Consider the following 18,024-nt stretch of genomic DNA (forward strand, 5'->3'; position numbering starts at 1 on the left):
TTCTGTGTCTTGCATTTAACAGTTGCAGGTGATGTGCAGTAAAACTGTGGTAGTTCTTAATACCATCACAAGTTCTCAAATGACATGGGGCTACAGCTTGCCTGAAATGTAAATTTGTGAAGTTTGCCCTGTAAGGCAGTCCACTCTGGGCTAGGTTCCCCTGTGGAATGTGAATATCTTCTTCACCACCATCCTCATCGTTGTCTCCATCCTCATCCTCATCGCCATCCTCCAGAGGTTCTGCAATCTGTCTAACCTTGCAAATATTGTGTAATATTGCACAGGCTATGATGACTTTGCTGACTTTTTCAGGCCTCAGCCGCACCTCTCCGTGGAGAACATGAAAGCGCCTCTTAAGCTGGCCTATGCCACGCTCCACCACCGCTCTTGTTGTCTTGTGGGCCCTACAATAGAATACAGACCTTTAATTATTTGATGGAAATATTGCACTACTTGGATGCTCTAACATATTGCTTGCATTTCATTTCCATGATTTTTGTATTGTTTGGCTTACCTGTTATAGTTTAGTTGGGGCCCTTGGCGTGGCTGGAGGTAAGGTGTAAGGAGCCATGGTTTGCATGGGTAGCCACTGTCCCCTAACAAGTGGCAATTAGCTGGCACATAGCGTCTCTCAAAAAGCTGTCTGATGCCACTCTCGGAGAGCATTCTCGCATCATGTGTGGAGCCTGGCCATTTAGCCACAATGTCCAAAATCTTCCAGGCCGCATTGAACACTATTTGCACATTGATGCTGTGGAAATTCTTCCTGTTAACAAAGACAGCCTCGTCCTCTGATGGCGCAATTATTCTCACATGTGTTCCATCAATTACACCCACAACGCCAGGGAATCCTGCAATGTCCATAAGTGCCCTTTTATGTGTGTGTAAAGTGCGGGCATCCAGCGGGAATGAAACAAATTGTGTCACAATATTAGGTTGTGACAAAGCTGTCAGTGTTTGGGTGATGACTCTGCTGACGGAGGATTGGGACAGACCCAAGTCATCACTGCTGCATTGTTGCATTTTCCCTGTTGCCAAATACCTCAGGGTTGTGATTACTTTCTTCTCCGGTGTAATAGCGTTGTGGCGTCGAGTTGGTGAAGTAATTGCATCTCTAAGGAGATCCACCACAAACATGATTCCTGCACGATCCAATCTGTAGCGTCTCAATAATTCCCTGTCATCCAGTGTTTGCAGGACATCTCTCCTGCCTCCTCTGTTGGCCATTTTGTGCAGCTGCTTAGGGTAACTCCTAAGCCACTAAAAGTCCTCTTCCCTGCTCTTAGCAGATCTCGCCTTAGGAGCCCTTTTAAGCGCTAGGACTCTTGAGGAATAGCTTTTATATTAACTGGGATTTTCGTGTCACTTTTAGGGGAAATTCTAAGAAAACGTCATGCCTCTGAGAATTTTCTTAGAATTTGGCCGCTAGGAGCCACTTTTTGCACAAAAATTCTTTAGAGATACGGGCCCTGGTCTTCCTAAAACTCACTAGCTTCTAGAACTCTGGTCTTCCTAAAACTCCTTAGCTTCTAGAACTCACTGGCTTCTAGAACTCTGGTCTTCCTAAAACTCCTTAGCTTCTAGAACTCTGGTCTTCCTAAAACTCACTAGTTTCTAGAACTCTGGTCTTCCTAAAACTCACTGGCTTCTAGAACTCTGGTCTTCCTAAAACTCATTAGCTTCTAGAACTCTCGTCTTCCTAAAACTCATTAGCTTCTAGAACTCTCGTCCCCTTGGAACGAGCCCAAACAAAACTCATCTCCAATACAGAAAAACGTGCAGTCAAAATAAATTGTGATCCATGACAACGCACTGGCTAAATGCAAAACACAAATCCTTTTGACTGCCCACCCTTGAGACAATCAGCAACCAAGTTGTCCTTACCACGGACATGTCTGATTTCAAGAGGAAACTCCTGCAATATCCGTAGTAACTTTCCACCTCACTGCGGAGCTTCTCTCTCTTTTCAGGGTTCACTCGATAGGCATGTTGTTGGATCGGGGCCGAGTCCCCAATGTCATACTCTAGTACATTTGGGTTGGCACATCTGAGAATGAACCCTGATATTCTACAAGCAGTGCAAAAATGTCAATATAATTGTACCCCAAAATGGTCAGTTCGTTGCATAAATTATGATTACTAAATGTTGCATGAATTGTAAATATGAAATATCAACACCAAATGATCACCCCTTTGTTAATATGTATTGGCAATAATTCAATTAATGGTGAGGCATTGAATAATTAAAAATGTATATTTTGTCAGGCTGGATGTTTCAAATATGAGTAGGTGATTTGAGTCATGCTTCTTCAGTAGTGGAATAAAGACAAGTAGCACTTGAATGTTGTAAAGAAATACTGGAGTGATGTAAGATTGTTAATAAAACTGATTATAGACCAATTTATTATATTGCGTCCATGTTTATAGGCTGCAAGTACGTTGAAATGAAGTTGTTGTCAAGTCGTTGAAAAAACGACCTGAAAATACATATTTTCAACTAAAACCGAATGTAAACTCAGCAACAAAAAAAGTCCTCTCACTGTCAACTGCGTTTATTTTCAGCAAACTTAACATGTGTAAATATTTGTATGAACATAACAAGATTCAACAACTGAGACATAAACTGAACAAGTTCCACACACAAATAATGTGTCCCTGGGGGGACACATTATCAAAATCAAAAGTAACAGTCAGTATCTGGTGTGGCCACCAGCTGCATTAAGTACTGCAGTGCATCTCCTCCTCATGGACTGCACCAGATTTGCCAGTTCTTGCTGTGAGATGTTACCCCACTCTTCCACCAAGGCACATACAAGTTCCCGGACATTTCTGGGGGGAATTGCCCTAGCCCTCACCCTCCGATCCAACAGGTCCCAGACGTGCTCAATGGGATTGAGATCCGGGTTCTTCACTGGCCATGACAGAACACTGACATTCCTGTCTTGCAGGAAATCACGCACAGAATGAGCAGTATGGCTGGTGGCATTGTCATGTCAGGATGAGCCTGCAGGAAGGGTACCACATGAGGGAGGATGCCTCCTTGCAGCATGAATAAGGCACGTTCACGCAGATGAGCAGGGACCCAGGGCATATTTCTTTTGGTGTTTTCCAGAGTCAATAGTAGGCCTCTTTTGTGTCCTAAGTTTTCATAACTGTGACCTTAATTGCCAACCATCTGTAAGTCTTAACGACCGTTCCACAGGTGCATGTTCATTAATTATTTATGGTTAATTGAACAAGCATGGGAAACAGTGTTTAAACCCTTTACAATGAAGATCTGTGAAGTTATTTTGGATTTTTACAAATTATCTTTGAAAGACAGGGTGCTGAAAAAGGGACGTTTCTTTTTTTGCTGAGTTTATATTGGACATCAGGCATAGTCTTCTTTTCAATGTCTTTTCAATGACATTTTGCTACGTGGGAAACCTCAATGTCAAAACACAGTTTTAACATGTCCAAATCAATAACCACTATGCAAAAACAGTTTGTGATATATTGAAAACCGAAACCGAAACTGTACTATCTACACAAATGTGCCACAATAATCATATTAAAACAAGCACTTTATAAACTGCACAAGCACCAACAATAAGTCACTGATATCGATTATGGGGGAGATCAGGTTGTACCTGCTGTTGAAACTAACACAACTAAAACAACACATGGAAATGGGAGATATCTTTTACCTCACTGGTTAGAGGACAACCTGCAGAAGACAGTCAGCTACATTTTGGAATGATGCATTTACATGGGTCGCTAAACAAAGGAACACAACACTTATTTCATCGATATCATGTTGAAATCAATTGCGCAAGAGGGGGGAGATGAGGTTGCACGTCCTGTTAAAACGAATAGCTCAAAAACCACACGGAATCTGGGAATAATGTGTACATCACTGGTCAGAGGACAATTGGTAGAAAACAGCTAGATACATTTTGATTAACGTGTAACACAACTTTTTATTTTTTACTTTTTGTTAAATCACATAAATACTCTTTCAATTCAGAGCCTGGATTTTTCCCAGAGGCTAATATCCATATCACGCTGAAATAAATTGAACAGGGGGAAATGTTTAGGGTTCTACATTGTGACATTATTAATTACAGTACTCCTACAATGTTAAAACATTCTACATTGTGACATTATTTCATTGATATCATGAAACAACTCATGTATGTATTTTCTGATGTTTGATCAGAGATCTTTTATCAAAGTATCTCTTGTCACATGATCACAGCTTTATTATTTATCTCCTGCTATAGAGTTTCTCTCCTGTGTGTGTTCTCTGGTGTCTCGTCAGATGGCTAGATCTAACAAAACTCTTCCCACATTGAGTACAGCTGTAAGGTTTCTCTCCTGTGTGTGTTCTCTGGTGTCTCGTCAGAAGGCAAGATGCAACAAAACTCTTCCCACATTGAGTACAGCTATAAGGTTTCTCTCCTGTGTGTGTTCTCTGGTGCACTATCAGGGAGCTTGACTGAGTAAAACTCTTCTCACATTGATCACAGCTATAAGGTTTCTCTCCTGTGTGTGTTCTCTGGTGCGCTATCAGGGAGCTTGACTGAGGAAAACTCTTCCCACATTGATCACAGCTATAAAGTTTCTCTCCTGTGTGTGTTCTCTTGTGTATCGTCAGATAGCAAGATGCAACAAAACTCTTCCCACATTGAGTATCGCTATAAGGTTTTTCTCCTGTGTGTGTTCTCTGGTGCACTATCAGGGAGCTTGACTGAGTAAAACTCTTCCCACATTGATCACAGCTATAAAGTTTCTCTCCTGTGTGTGTTCTCTGGTGCACTATCAGGGAGCTTGACCGAGTAAAACTCTTCCCACATTGAGTACAGCTATATGGTGATTTCTCTCCTGTGTGTGTTCTCTGGTGTGATTTTAAATCTCTTAAACTAACAAAAGTCTTTCCGCAGTCAGAGCAGTTGTAAGGTTTCTCTCCTGTGTGTGTTCTCTGGTGCAATATCAGGGAGCTTGACCGAGTAAAACTCCTCCCACATTGAGTACAGCTATAAGATTTCTCTCCTGTGTGTGTTCTCTGGTGCACTATCAGGGCGTTTGGCCGAGTAAAACACTTCCCACATTGAGTACAACTATATGGTGATTTCTCTCCTGTGTGTGTTCTCTGGTGTGATTTTAAATCTATTAAATTAACAAAAGTCTTTCCGCAGTCAGAGCAGTCGTAAGGTTTCTCTCCTGTGTGTCTTCTCAGATGTACTATCAGGTAGCTTGACCGAGTAAAACTCTTCCCACATTGATCACAGCTATAAGGTTTCTCTCCTGTGTGTACTCGCTTGTGTATTTTAAGTTCTGATGAAAACTTGCAACGTTTCCCACAGTCAGAGCAGCAGTGAGATTTCTTCCCAGTGGGTATCAGATGGTTTTTCTTAAGGTGTTCTGATCTGGAGAGAGACCTTTCTGCCTCGTCAGCATCATGTTGTTGAGGCTCCCCAGAGGATCCACGATAGCCACATCTCTTTCCTGTGTGAACGACAGTCAGACAGATGGTTAAAGAACCACAACAGCAGAAATACACTGTTTATTTGAGGTAAAAGGTGATACCCAGAGCGTACCCATTAAATTGTACAACAATTGATGCCTTAAATTATTTGACAATTGTCTTTTATACAGTCAAGTGAGCAACAATAGTCATATTTTGTCTTGTTTTCACATTAGTAGTAACATCGATGACTGTAGGCTAGAAATAAGTTAAAGTTTAAAGTTGTTGAAATCCTAAGCAGAGTGCCAGACGACTTTTACTCTCCAATATAGGACCCTTTCTGTGTTTGCTGTTTGTTGCTATGCAACACAATTTGGCTGCAGAAACTCCTCCATGCTAATAACCGATAGATATGGATGTAGTATATCTGAACTCCTCCATGCTAATAACCGATAGATATGGATGTAGTATATCTGAACTCCTCCATGCTAATAACCTCTAATTATGGATGTAGTATATCTGAACTCCTCCATGCTAATAACCTCTAGTTATGGATGTAGTATATCTGAACTCCTCCATGCTAATAACCTCGAGTTATGGATGTAGTATATCTGAACTCCTCCATGCTAATAACCTCTAGTTATGGATGTAGTATATCTGAACTCCTCCATGCTAATAACCTCTAGTTATGGATGTAGTATATCTGAACTCCTCCATGCTAATAACCGCTAGTTATGGATGTAGTATATCTGAACTCCTCCATGCTAATAACCTCTAGTTATGGATGTAGTATATCTGAACTCCTCCATGCTAATAACCTCTAGTTATGGATGTAGTATATCTGAACTCCTCCATGCTAATAACCTCTAGTTATGGATGTAGTATATCTGCATGGAGGAACAATGGTGAGCGAAGATTTCACAATGTATTCTGAATATTACCACACATTATCAGAGCAAGATCGGGAGCTACTCAAGGAAACTCACATTAAGCTCTGTGTTGTAAAATGCTCTTTGGCTACCTTTACACACTAAGTGTATGCCAAATTGGCCCATAACTTCATCTAACAATAACATACAGTACCAGTCAAAAGTTTGGACACAACTACTCATTCAAGGCTTGTTCTTTATTTTTACTATTTTCTACATTGTAGAACAATAGTGAAGACATGAAAACTATGAAATAACACATATGGAATCATGTAGTAACCAAAATAGTGTTAAACTAATCAAAATATTTTAGATTTTAGATTCTTCAAAGTAGCCACCGTTTGCCTTGAAGACAACTTTGCACTCTTGGCATTCTCTCAAGCAGCTTCATCTGGAATGCTTTTCCAACAGTCTTGAATGAGTTCCCACATATGCTGAGCACTTGTTGGCTGCTTTTCCTTCACTCTGCGGTTCAACTCATCCCAAACCATCTCAATTGGGTTGAGGTCGGGGGATTGTGGAGGCCAGGTCATCTGATGCAGCACTCCATCACTCTCCTTCTTGGTAAAATAGCCCTTACACAGCCTGGAGGTGTGTTGGGTCATTGTCCTGTTGAAAAGCAAAATGATAGTCCCACTAAGCCCAAACCAGATGGGATGGCGTATCACTGCAGAATACTGTGGTAGCCATGCTGGTTAAGTGTGCCTTGAATTCTAAATGAATCACAGACAGTGTCACCATCAAAGCACCCCCACATCACCACACCTCCTCCTCCATGCTTCACGGTGGGAACTACACACGCGGAGATCATCCGTTCACCCACATCGCGTCGCATAAAGACACGGCGGTTGGAACCAAATATCTCAATTTTCACCGGTCTAATGTCCATTGCTCGTGTTTCTTGGCCCTAGCAGATCTCTTCTTCTTATTGGTGTCCTTCAGTAGTGGTTTCTTTGTAGCAATTCAACCATGAAGGCCTGATTTACCCAGTCCCCTCTGAACAGTTGATGTTGAGATACGTCTGTGACTTGAAATCTGTGAAGTCTTTATTTGGGCTGCAATTTCTGAGGCTGGTAACTCTAATGAACTTATCCTCTGCAGCAGAGCTAACTCTGGGTCTTCCATTCCTGTGGCGGTCCTCATGAGAGCCAGTTTCATCATAGCACTTGATGGTTTTTGCGACTGCACTTGAAGAAACTTTCAAAGTTCTTGAAATGTTCCGTATTGTCTGACCTTCATGTCTTAAAGTAATGATGGACTGTCGTTTCTCTTTGCTTATTTGAGCTGTTCTTGCCATAATATGGACTTGGTCTTTCACCAAATAGGGCTATCTTCTGTATACCAACCCTACCTTGTCACAACACAACTGATTGGCTCAAATGCATTAAGAAGGAAATAAATTCCACAAATTAACTTAAGGCACACCTGTTAATTGAAATGCATTCCAGGTGACTACCTCATGAAGCTGGTTGAGAGAATGCCAAGAGTGCAAAGCTGCCATCAAGGCAAAGGGTGGCTACTTTACAGAATCTCTTTGTTTAACACTTTTTTTGTTACTACATGATTCCATATGTGTTATTTCATAGTTTTGATGTCTTCACTATTATTCTACAATGTAGAAAATAGTAAAAAATAAAGAAAAACCCTTGAATGAGTAGGTGTGTCCAAACTTTTGACTGGTAGTGTACTAACTGTAAGTTGCTCTGGATAAGTGACTCAATGACTCAAATGTAAATGTAAAATATATATATATATATATATATATATACAGTGGGGAGAACAAGTATTTGATACAATGCCGATTTTGCAGGTTTTCCTACTTACAAAGCATGTACAGGTCTGTCATTTTTATCATAGGTACACTTCAACTGTGAGAGACGGAATCTAAAACAAAAATCACATTGTATGATTTTTAAGTAATTAATTTGCATTTTATTGCATGCCATAAGTATTTGATCACCTACCAACCAGTAAGAATTCCGGCTCTCACAGACCTGTTAGTTTTTCTTTAAGAGGCCCTCCTGTTCTCCACTCATTACCTGTATTAACTGCACCTGTTTGAACTCGTTACCTGTATAAAAGACACCTGTCCACACACTCAATCAAACAGACTCCAACCTCTCCACAATGGCCAAGACCAGAGAGCTGTGTAAGGACATCAGGGATAAAATTGTAGACCTGCACAAGGCTGGGATGGGCTACAGGACAATAGGCAAGCAGCTTGGTGAGAAGGCAACAACTGTTGGCACAATTATTAGAAAATGGAAGAAGTTCAAGATGACGGTAAATCACCCTCGGTCTGGGGCTCCATGCAAGATCTCACCTCGTGGGGCATCAATGATCATGAGGAAGGTGAGAGATCAGCCCAGAACTACACGACAGGACCTGGTCAATGACCTGAAGAGAGCTGGGACCACAGTCTCAAAGAAAACCATTAGTAACACACTACGCCGTCATGAATTAAAATCCTGCAGCGCACGCAAGGTCCCCCTGCTCAAGCCAGCGCATGTCCAGGCCCGTCTGAAGTTTGCCAATGACCATCTGGATGATCCAGAGGAGGAATGGGAGAAGGTCATGTGGTCTGATGAGACAAAAATATAGCTTTTTGGTCACCGTGTTTGGAGGAAGAAGAAGGATGAGTACAACCCCAAGAACACCATCCCAACTGTGAAGCATGGAGGTGGAAACATCATTCTTTGGAGATGCTTTTCTGAAAAGGGGACAGGACGACTGCACCGTATTGAGGGGAGGATGGATGGGGCCATGTATCGCGAGATCTTGGCCAACAACCTCCTTCCCTCAGTAAGAGCATTGAAGATGGGTCGTGGCTGGGTCTTCCAGCATAACAACGACCCGAAACACACAGCCAGGGCAACTAAGGAGTGGCTCCGTAAGAAGCATCTCAAGGTCCTGGAGTGGCCTAGCCAGTCTCCAGACCTGAACCCAATAGAAAATCTTTGGAGGGAGCTGAAAGTCCGTATTGCCCAGCGACAGCCCCGAAACCTGAAGGATCTGGAGAAGGTCTGTATGGAGGAGTGTGCCAAAATCCCTGCTGCAGTGTGTGCAAACCTGGTCAAGACCTAAAGGAAACGTATGATCTCTGTAATTGCAAACAAAGGTTTCTGTACCAAATATTAAGTTCTGCTTTTCTGATGTTTCAAATAATTATGTCATGCAATAAAATGCAAATTAATTACTTAAAAATCATACAAAGTGATTTTCTGGATTTTTGTTTTACATTCTGTCTCTCACAGTTGAAGTGTACCTATGATAAAAATTACAGACCTCTACATGCTTTGTAAGTAGGAAAACCTGCAAAATCGGCAGTGTATCAAATACTTGTTCTCCCCACTGTATCTTTAAAAAATATATTTTCCTTTATTATGGCGGCAGGTAGCTTAGTGGTTAAGAGCGGTGTGCCAGTAACCGAAAGGTCGCTGGTTCTAATCCCCGAGCCGACTAGGTGAAAAATCTGTCGATGTGCCCTTAAGCAAGGCACTTAACCCTAATTGCTCCTGTAAGTCGCTCTGGATAAGAGCGTCTGCTAAATGACTTAAATGTAAATGTATTATTTTCCACTAACCCTACCACCTCTCCCCTAATTGCAGCAAAGTAATGAACAACAACACTTAGGCTTCTACTTCCAACTTATACATACTATATACATTTTACGGACACAATCTATTTTACAATAGTTATATTTTGTTTGTTTTTTTACATCACTGGGGTCAAGCTTCCTGCCATCCAGGACCTAGATACTAGGCATGTCAGAGGAAAATCGTCAAAGACTCCAGTCACCCAAGTCATAGACTGTTCTCTCTGCTACCGCACAGCAAGCGGTACCGGAGCGCCAAGTCTAGGACCAAAAGGCTCCTTAACAGCTTCTACCCCCAAGCCATAAGACTGCTGAACAATTAATCCCCTCCCTCCTTTGTTTTTACACTGCTGCTACTCGCTGTTTATCATCTAAGCACAGTCACTTTACCCCTACCGACATGTACAAATTACCTGAACTAACCTGTACCCCAGCACATTACCTCGGTACCGGTACCCCTTGTATATAGCCTCATTATTACCTGGACTAACCTGTACCCCAGCCCATTACCTCGGTACCGGTACCCCCTATATATAGCCTCATTATTACCTGGACTAACCTGTACCCCAGCCCATTACCTCGGTACCGGTACCCCCTGTATATAGCCTCATTATTACCTGGACTAACCTGTACCCCAGCACATTACCTCGGTACCGGTACCCCCTGTATATAGCCTCATTATTACCTGGACTAACCTGTACCCCGGCACATTACCTCGGTACCGGTACCCCCTGTATATAGCCTCATTATTACCTGGACTAACCTGTACCCCAGCCCATTACCTCGGTACCGGTACCCCCTGTATATAGCCTCATTATTACCTTGACTAACCTGTACCCCAGCCCATTACCTCGGTACCGGTACCCCCTGTATATAGCCTCATTATTACCTTGACTAACCTGTATCCCAGCCCATTACCTCGGTACCGGTACCCCCTGTATATAGCCTCATTATTACCTGGACTAACCTGTATCCCAGCCCATTACCTCGGTACCGGTACCCCCTGTATATAGCCTCATTATTACCTTGACTAACCTGTACCCCAGCACATTACCTCGGTACCGGAACCCCCTGTATATAGCCTCGAAGTCGCGAGAGTGTGACTCCCCATAGTATGTTTTACCAAAGTTGACTGACCCTTAAGGGAACTACACTGCCATAAATGCAAGGAAACCCTCACTGGCAGTTATAGAAAGACCCATATACTGTATAGCCATTGATTCTTGAAGAATATAACTTATAAATGCCTCAAATGTATTTCCCCATCAAAAACCAAAACATAAGCTTGTACAGTGGGGTAAAAAAGTATTTAGTCAGCCACCAATTGTGCAGGTTCTCCCACTTAAAAAGATGCGAGAGGCCTGTACTTTTCATCATAGGTACACGTCAACTATGACAGACTAATTGAGGAAAAAAATTCCATAAAATCACATTGTAGGATTTTTAATGAATTTATTTGCAAATTATGGTGGAAAATAAGTATTTGGTCACCTACAAACAAGCAAGATTTCTGGCTCTCACAGACCTGTAACTTCTTCTTTAAGAGGCTCCTCTGTCCTCCACTCGTTATCTGTATTAATGGCACCTGTTTGAACTTGTTATCAGTATAAAAGACACCTGTCCACAACCTCAAACAGTCACACTCCAAACTCCACTATGGCCAAGACCAAAGAGCTGTCAAAGGACACCAGAAACAAAATTGTAGACCTGCACCAGGCTGGGAAGACTGAATCTGCAATAGGTAAGCAGGTTGGTTTGAAGAAATCAACTGTGGGAGCAATTATTAGGAAATGGAAGACATACAAGACCACTGATAATCTCCCTCGATCTGGGGCTCCACGCAAGATCTCACCCCGTGGGGTCAAAATGATCACAAGAACGGTGAGCAAAAATCCCAGAACCACACGGGGGGACCTAGTGAATGACCTGCAGAGAGCTGGGACCAAAGTAACAAAGCCTACCATCAGTAACACACTACGCCGCCAGGGACACAAATCCTGCAGTGCCAGATGTGTCCCCCTGCTTAAGCCAGTACATATCCAGGCCCGTCTGAAGATTGCAAGAGTGCATTTGGATGATCCAGAAGAGGATTGGGAGAATGTCATATGGTCAGATGAAACCAAAATAGAACTTTTTGGTAAAAACTCAACTCGTCGTGTTTGGAGGACAAAGAATGCTGAGTTGCATCCAAAGATCACCATACCTACTGTGAAGCATGGGGGTGGAAACATCATGCTTTGGGGCTGTTTGTCTGCAAAGGGACCAGGACGACTGATCCGTGTAAAGGAAAGAATGAATGGGGCCATGTATCGTGAGATTTTGAGTGAAAACCTCCTTCCATCAGCAAGGGCATTGAAGATGAAACGTGGCTGGGTCTTTCAGCATGACAATGATCCCAAACACACCGCCCGGGCAACGAAGGAGTGGCTTCGTAAGAAGCATTTCAAGGTCCTGGAGTGGCCTAGCCAGTCTCCAGATCTCAATCCCATAGAAAATCTTTGGAGTGAGTTGAAAGTCTGTGTTGCCCAGCGACAGCCCCAAAACATCACTGCTCTAGAGGAGATCTGCATGGAGGAATGGACCAAAATACCAGCAACAGTGTGTGAAAACCTTGTGAAGACTTACAGAAAACGTTTGACCTGTGTCATTGCCAACAAAGGTATATAACAAAGTATTGAGAAACTTTTGTTATTGACCAAATACTTATTTTCCACCATAATTTGCTAATAAATTCATAAAAAATCCTACAATGTAATTTTCTGGATTTTTTTTCTCTCATTTTGTCAGTCATAGTTGACGTGAACCTATGATGAAAATTACAGGCCTCTCTCATCTTTTTAAGTGGGAGAACTTGCACAATTGGTGGCTGACTAAATACTTTTTTTCCCCACTGTATAATGCCACTGGTTGTAAACAAACACTGTATATCTTCAAAAACAGGTTAAAACTATGATTTTGACCTCATGGATGGCCAGTCCTTGTATTCATAGTGTAGTGAATTCAGGGGGTAGCCCTGAGCTGGACTCAAACCTGGGTCCAGAGACTGTCAAGCCAACACCTTATAACTGTTATACCAAGATGTCTGAACTTCTTGATGAGGTCGCTAGGTTTTGGGTTAAGGTTGCTACAATAACTTTCTCTATGAATTTGAGAGTGGTTACATTTCTCCAGCCCCCAATTTTGCTGCTGTTTAAAACCTAGGTTGCCCCTTTAAAAAAAGCCACACATCAATCAATCAACCAATCTGCAGTTCAAACAATAACAAAGCTGTCATTCCACCACTGTTTTGGTAATAAGATGAGGATGGGACTGGAGAAATGTAACTACTCTCAAAATCATAGACAGACCTATGGATGCAAGGACTGACCATCCATGATATCAATATTATAGTTTTAACCATGTTGAGGCGATACAGTGTTGGTTTACATTTACATTGTTTCTAAACATTGGAGTAAAAAAAGCTTATTTTGGGATCTGATGGGGTACGACAGATGAACTAAGCTCAATGAGGCATGTGTTATATTCTTCAAGAATCAATGGCTATATATAAATAATTTAAAAGTCCAAATATGGATGTAGCAACTGCAGATTCCCCCTTTAACACCACACATCAGTTCAACAACTGCAGAGTTTGTGCCTCTGTTTTTAAGACAGTACTTACTACTGTTAATCAGGGCCTGGTTTCTCAAAAGCATCTTACTGCTAAGTTCATCATTAGAATCATTGGATGCCTTAAGATGCCTTTGGGAAACCGGAACCAGATATCCAGTTTCATCCTCTTCTTCCTCCTCCTTTTTCGATGTGACAGTCATCTCCTCCTCCTCCTCTTTCACTCCAAAAACGGGAGCCCCCTCTTCTTTCACTGTAACATCCTCCTCCTCTTTCACTCTGAACGCGTCTTCCTCTTCTTTCACTGTAACATCCTCCTCCTCTTTCACTCTGAACGCGTCTTCCTCTTCTTTCACTGTAACATCCTCCTCCTCTTTCACTCTGAACGCGTCTTCCTCTTCTTTCACTGTAACGTCTTTCTCTTCTTCTTTCACGGTAACAGCATCACCCTCTACTTGTTTTTGTATTGTAACATCCTCCTCTTCCTCCTCCTCTTCCACTAGAGCTTCTTTCTCCGAGGTGTCTGACTAACTGCAAGCTACCGAGGTGTCTGACTAACTGTAGCTGCTGTTGAAAGAAGCGTCCCGTCCACTAGATTATACGTCACACTAGCAGAATAGCCTTAAAGTCCCACATCGCCATCTGCTGACTGGAGTGGGAAACGAAGTTGAGTAAAATGTAGATTTTATTTTCAGACAAAAAGTTGAAGGGTAGGAAGCATGTGTTTTTACTCACCAATGTAACAACACAGTGTAGTTAAAGACTTAAGAACTTAGTTGTAGTCACGATCTGGTTACCTATTAAGTTCAAACAGTTATGTTTTTGCTTTATTACATATTTATTAACTTATTTCGGGATATCTTCTAAACTACCCACAATGCACTATTTCTCAACGTCATATGGGGGATCTACTCTGTGCTACCGAGTTTGTATGCTAGCTCGGAAGCTAGCTCAAGCTGGCTAACGTTAGCCACGCCTCATGTTTTTCATGCACTGTGTGGTTGTGTTATCTAGTGGGAACCCGTTAACACGGTTCGGCTCTGGTACCTTCTTGCGGTGGGCTCAAAAGAAAAGAGAAAATCAGACCTGCTTGTTCCTTTTTGTTTTGTTAACTTTTCAGTAGGGATCTTAGGTTTGATACCGGAGCTACAAGGAATGCGTTGAAATCCCTAAGCAGTATACTTCAAAGCAGTGTGCCGATTCCTGTATCACTTTATCAGCAGCACGTGATCAATGTCTGAAGCTTCATTTCGTCAAACAACCACCTGATTGGTTTAGTAATAGGCTTGTTCGACAATGCAGCCGACAAAATGCAGGCGACTGCCGATTGACTGATCTACAAATCACCTTGCATCATAAATAACTACTCATTATATTATTTATAAATCAGTCAACATTTACCCACAATGCAGCATGGATTTGATGCTCTCCAACACGGCCAGTGGTTTAGTAGAAGACATAAAGGCTACGCTGCACAGTCAGTAGGGCGTGTGGGATGTCGTCTATAAAAATGTGGCTGTTCTAAATTCTGTGTTGCTCAAAGCCTTGAGTAATGAACCTATTTTTGACCCATTTGGCTGGAAAGCGTCGATGCTACAGGAAGCTTCGTTTCCCCCCTCATCACTACTTCTCAGCATGTTCTCTGGGAAGTAGACTACGGGAGTTTTTGTAACTTTTTCCCACTTTTGGCTTTACTGCTAGCGCGCTAGCTGACTGACATCTGGAATCTGTCTATTTTGGATGTTGGGGATTTTCCCCTGCCATCATTCTGTATGTCTCTGCTCTTTCGATCTGCAGTTATGTTTCAGTTGGGTTTTGTTAGTTGGGTTCTAACTGGGTCTCCGGAAGTTGGGCTCCAGCTCGTAGACCATAGCTAGTTGGCTAAATAGCTAACGTTAGCTGGCTGGCTAAGATAACTGCATATAGATAACATGATTTGATATAGACCATAGCTAGTTGGCTAAATAGCTAACGTTAGCTGGCTGGCTAAGATAACTGCATATAGATAACATAGCTAGTTGGCTACATAGCTAAAGTTAGCTGGCTGGCTAAGATAACTGCATATAGATAACGTTCTATGATATTTTGGTTAGATGGCGTTATGTATTTCCAAAACGTTGGTTTTCCACCATTGGATGCCCTATTATGCACATGCAACATGGTCTAAGGAAAGGCGCCTGTTCAACGTCGCACTGAAGACTGTTTCAGAACCGTGGACAGCGACTGCTATCCAACGAGGGAGAAAGCGCATTTGTTATGAAATAATATAATTTTTATTAGTTTTGCACCATTGTTCTAACCATATACAATGTCTTAGAGTGATGGACTGTGCCATCCCCACGACCTCCACAATGGATCAGTCCACTCAGACAGGCCTCCACAATGGATCAGTCCACTCAGACAGACCTCCACAATGGATCAGTCCACTCAGACAGGCCTCCACAATGAATCAGTCCACTCAGACAGGCCTCCACAATGGATCAGTCCACTCGGACAGGCCTCCTCAATGGATCAGTCCACTCGGACAGGCCTCCACAATGGATCAGTCCACTCAGACAGGCCTCCACAATGGATCAGTCCACTCGGACAGACCTCCACAATGGATCAGTCCACTCAGACAGGCCTCCACAATGGATCAGTCCAAAGACCCGAAACACACAGCCAGGGCAACTAAGGAGTGGCTCCGTAAGAAGCATCTCAAGGTCCTGGAGTGGCCTAGCCAGTCTCCAGACCTGAACCCAATAGAAAATCTTTGGAGGGAGCTGAAAGTCCGTATTGCTCAGCGACAGCCCCGAAACCTGAAGGATCTGGAGAAGGTCTGTATGGAGGAATGGGCCAAAATCCCTGCTGCAGTGTGTGCAAACCTGGTCAAGACCTACAGGAAACGTATGATCTCTGTAATTGCAAACAAAGGTTTCTGTACCAAATATTAAGTTCTGCTTTTCTGATGTATCAAATACCTATGTCATGCAATAAAATGCAAATTAATTACTTAAAAAACATACAATGTGATTTTCTGGATTTTTGTTTTAGATTCCGTCTCTCACAGTTGAAGTGTACCTATGATAAAAATTACAGACCTCTACATGCTTTGTAAGTAGGAAAATCGGCAGTGTAGCAAATACTTGTTCTCCCCACTGTATATACATGTGTAAAAGACACCTAGGTCTCAATATATCTTCCCATGACTGTGTTTTTGTATTTTAATGAGTATATGTTTGAGAACAAGTATTTGATACACTGCCGATTTTGCATCGGTACACTGTGTCCTTAGCCCCGGCCTGCCGAGCACTGCTTTACGCCGAGGGAATGTAGCTAGCTGGCTAACCTCGTCCCACACTGCGTGGAAGTGTCTGGGAACGAGATTACTAGCTAGCTAGCACAAGCTAGTGTAGCCCTAGAGGAAGAGAGAGAACCAACTCACGGGAATATCTCTCCTATACACTATAGGAGATGGCTTTGCAAATTCATAACATGATGCTAGTAGCATAGCATCTCTCTCCATTGAATTGACGAGCGAACTCCAAATATCCAAAGTGAAAAACACATTTAAGGCGGTACTTACTGGTGTTAATCAGATCTCCTATCTCCTCCTCTTCATCTTTCAACGTGACAGTAATCTCTCCCTCCTTCTTCACTCCAAAAACGGCATCCTCCTCTAGAAGAGAGAGAACCACTGTAACATCCTCCTCCTCTTTCACTCTGAACGCGTCTTCCTCTTCTTTCACTGTAACATCCTCCTCCTCTTTCACTCTGAACGCGTCTTCCTCTTCTTTCACTGTAACATCCTCCTCCTCTTTCACTCTGAACGCGTCTTCCTCTTCTTTCACTGTAACATCTTTCTCTTCTTCTTTCACGGTAACAGCTTCACCCTCTACTTGTTTTTGTATTGTAACATCCTCCTCTTCCTCCTCCTCTTTCACTAGAGCTTCTTTCTCCGTCCAGCAGACCTCCTCTTCTTTAGCAGGAGGAGAGTAGCTTAGTGAGCTCATGGTCGGGGATGTTAGCTAGCTAGGCTAGTGCTAACTTAACAAGCCAGCTAGCTGACTAATAACAACTTAATATTAAATTAAATAGGTTAACAAGTAGATACGTCCGAAGTGTGTTTAAAACACAGTAGCTAATATACACCGAAAGCGTCTAGAGCTTGAATCTTTCGGCTGTTGGCTAACCAGCTACGGAGGTGGTTGACTGTTGCCTTCCGTCCACTAGATTATACGTCACGCTTTAAGCATTGCCTGAAAGACACACATCGCCATCTGCTGACTGGAGTGGGTATCGCAGTTGAGGAAAATATTTTATTTTCAAAGTTTATTTTAAATGTATATAATTATATAATACTATTATATTGAGACATATATATTGTTATTTAGCAGACGCTCTTATCCAGAGATGAAAAATGAGAAAAATGTTGTAAATTGATTTGCATTTTTAATGAGGGAAAT

At 42.3% G+C, this 18,024-nt stretch overlaps 1 protein-coding gene across 2 annotated transcripts; it reads right to left on the reverse strand.

Annotated features, from left to right (window-relative positions):
* Positions 1-3,514: 3,514 nt before the first annotated feature.
* Positions 3,515-17,770, reverse strand: LOC311123573 (uncharacterized protein). 2 transcript variants are annotated; one of them, XM_084197814.1, is made up of 3 exons: positions 17,145-17,770; positions 5,082-5,487; positions 3,515-4,997 (listed from the first exon to the last, which is right to left on the reverse strand). In XM_084197814.1, exons 1-3 carry the CDS (start codon positions 17,569-17,571, stop codon positions 4,247-4,249), a joined length of 1,584 nt encoding a protein of 527 aa, XP_084053940.1. In that variant the 5' UTR covers positions 17,572-17,770; the 3' UTR covers positions 3,515-4,246. The 2 variants fall into 2 exon arrangements, with proteins under 2 accessions (XP_084053940.1, XP_084053939.1); XM_084197813.1 differs by having other exon boundaries at positions 3,515-5,487.
* Positions 17,771-18,024: the final 254 nt, after the last annotated feature.

The sequence above is a fragment of the Coregonus lavaretus genome (genome assembly GCF_964263955.1).
Source record: "Coregonus lavaretus genome assembly, contig: HAP1_SCAFFOLD_135, whole genome shotgun sequence".
In the NCBI taxonomy this organism is placed as follows: Eukaryota; Metazoa; Chordata; class Actinopteri; order Salmoniformes; family Salmonidae; genus Coregonus; species Coregonus lavaretus.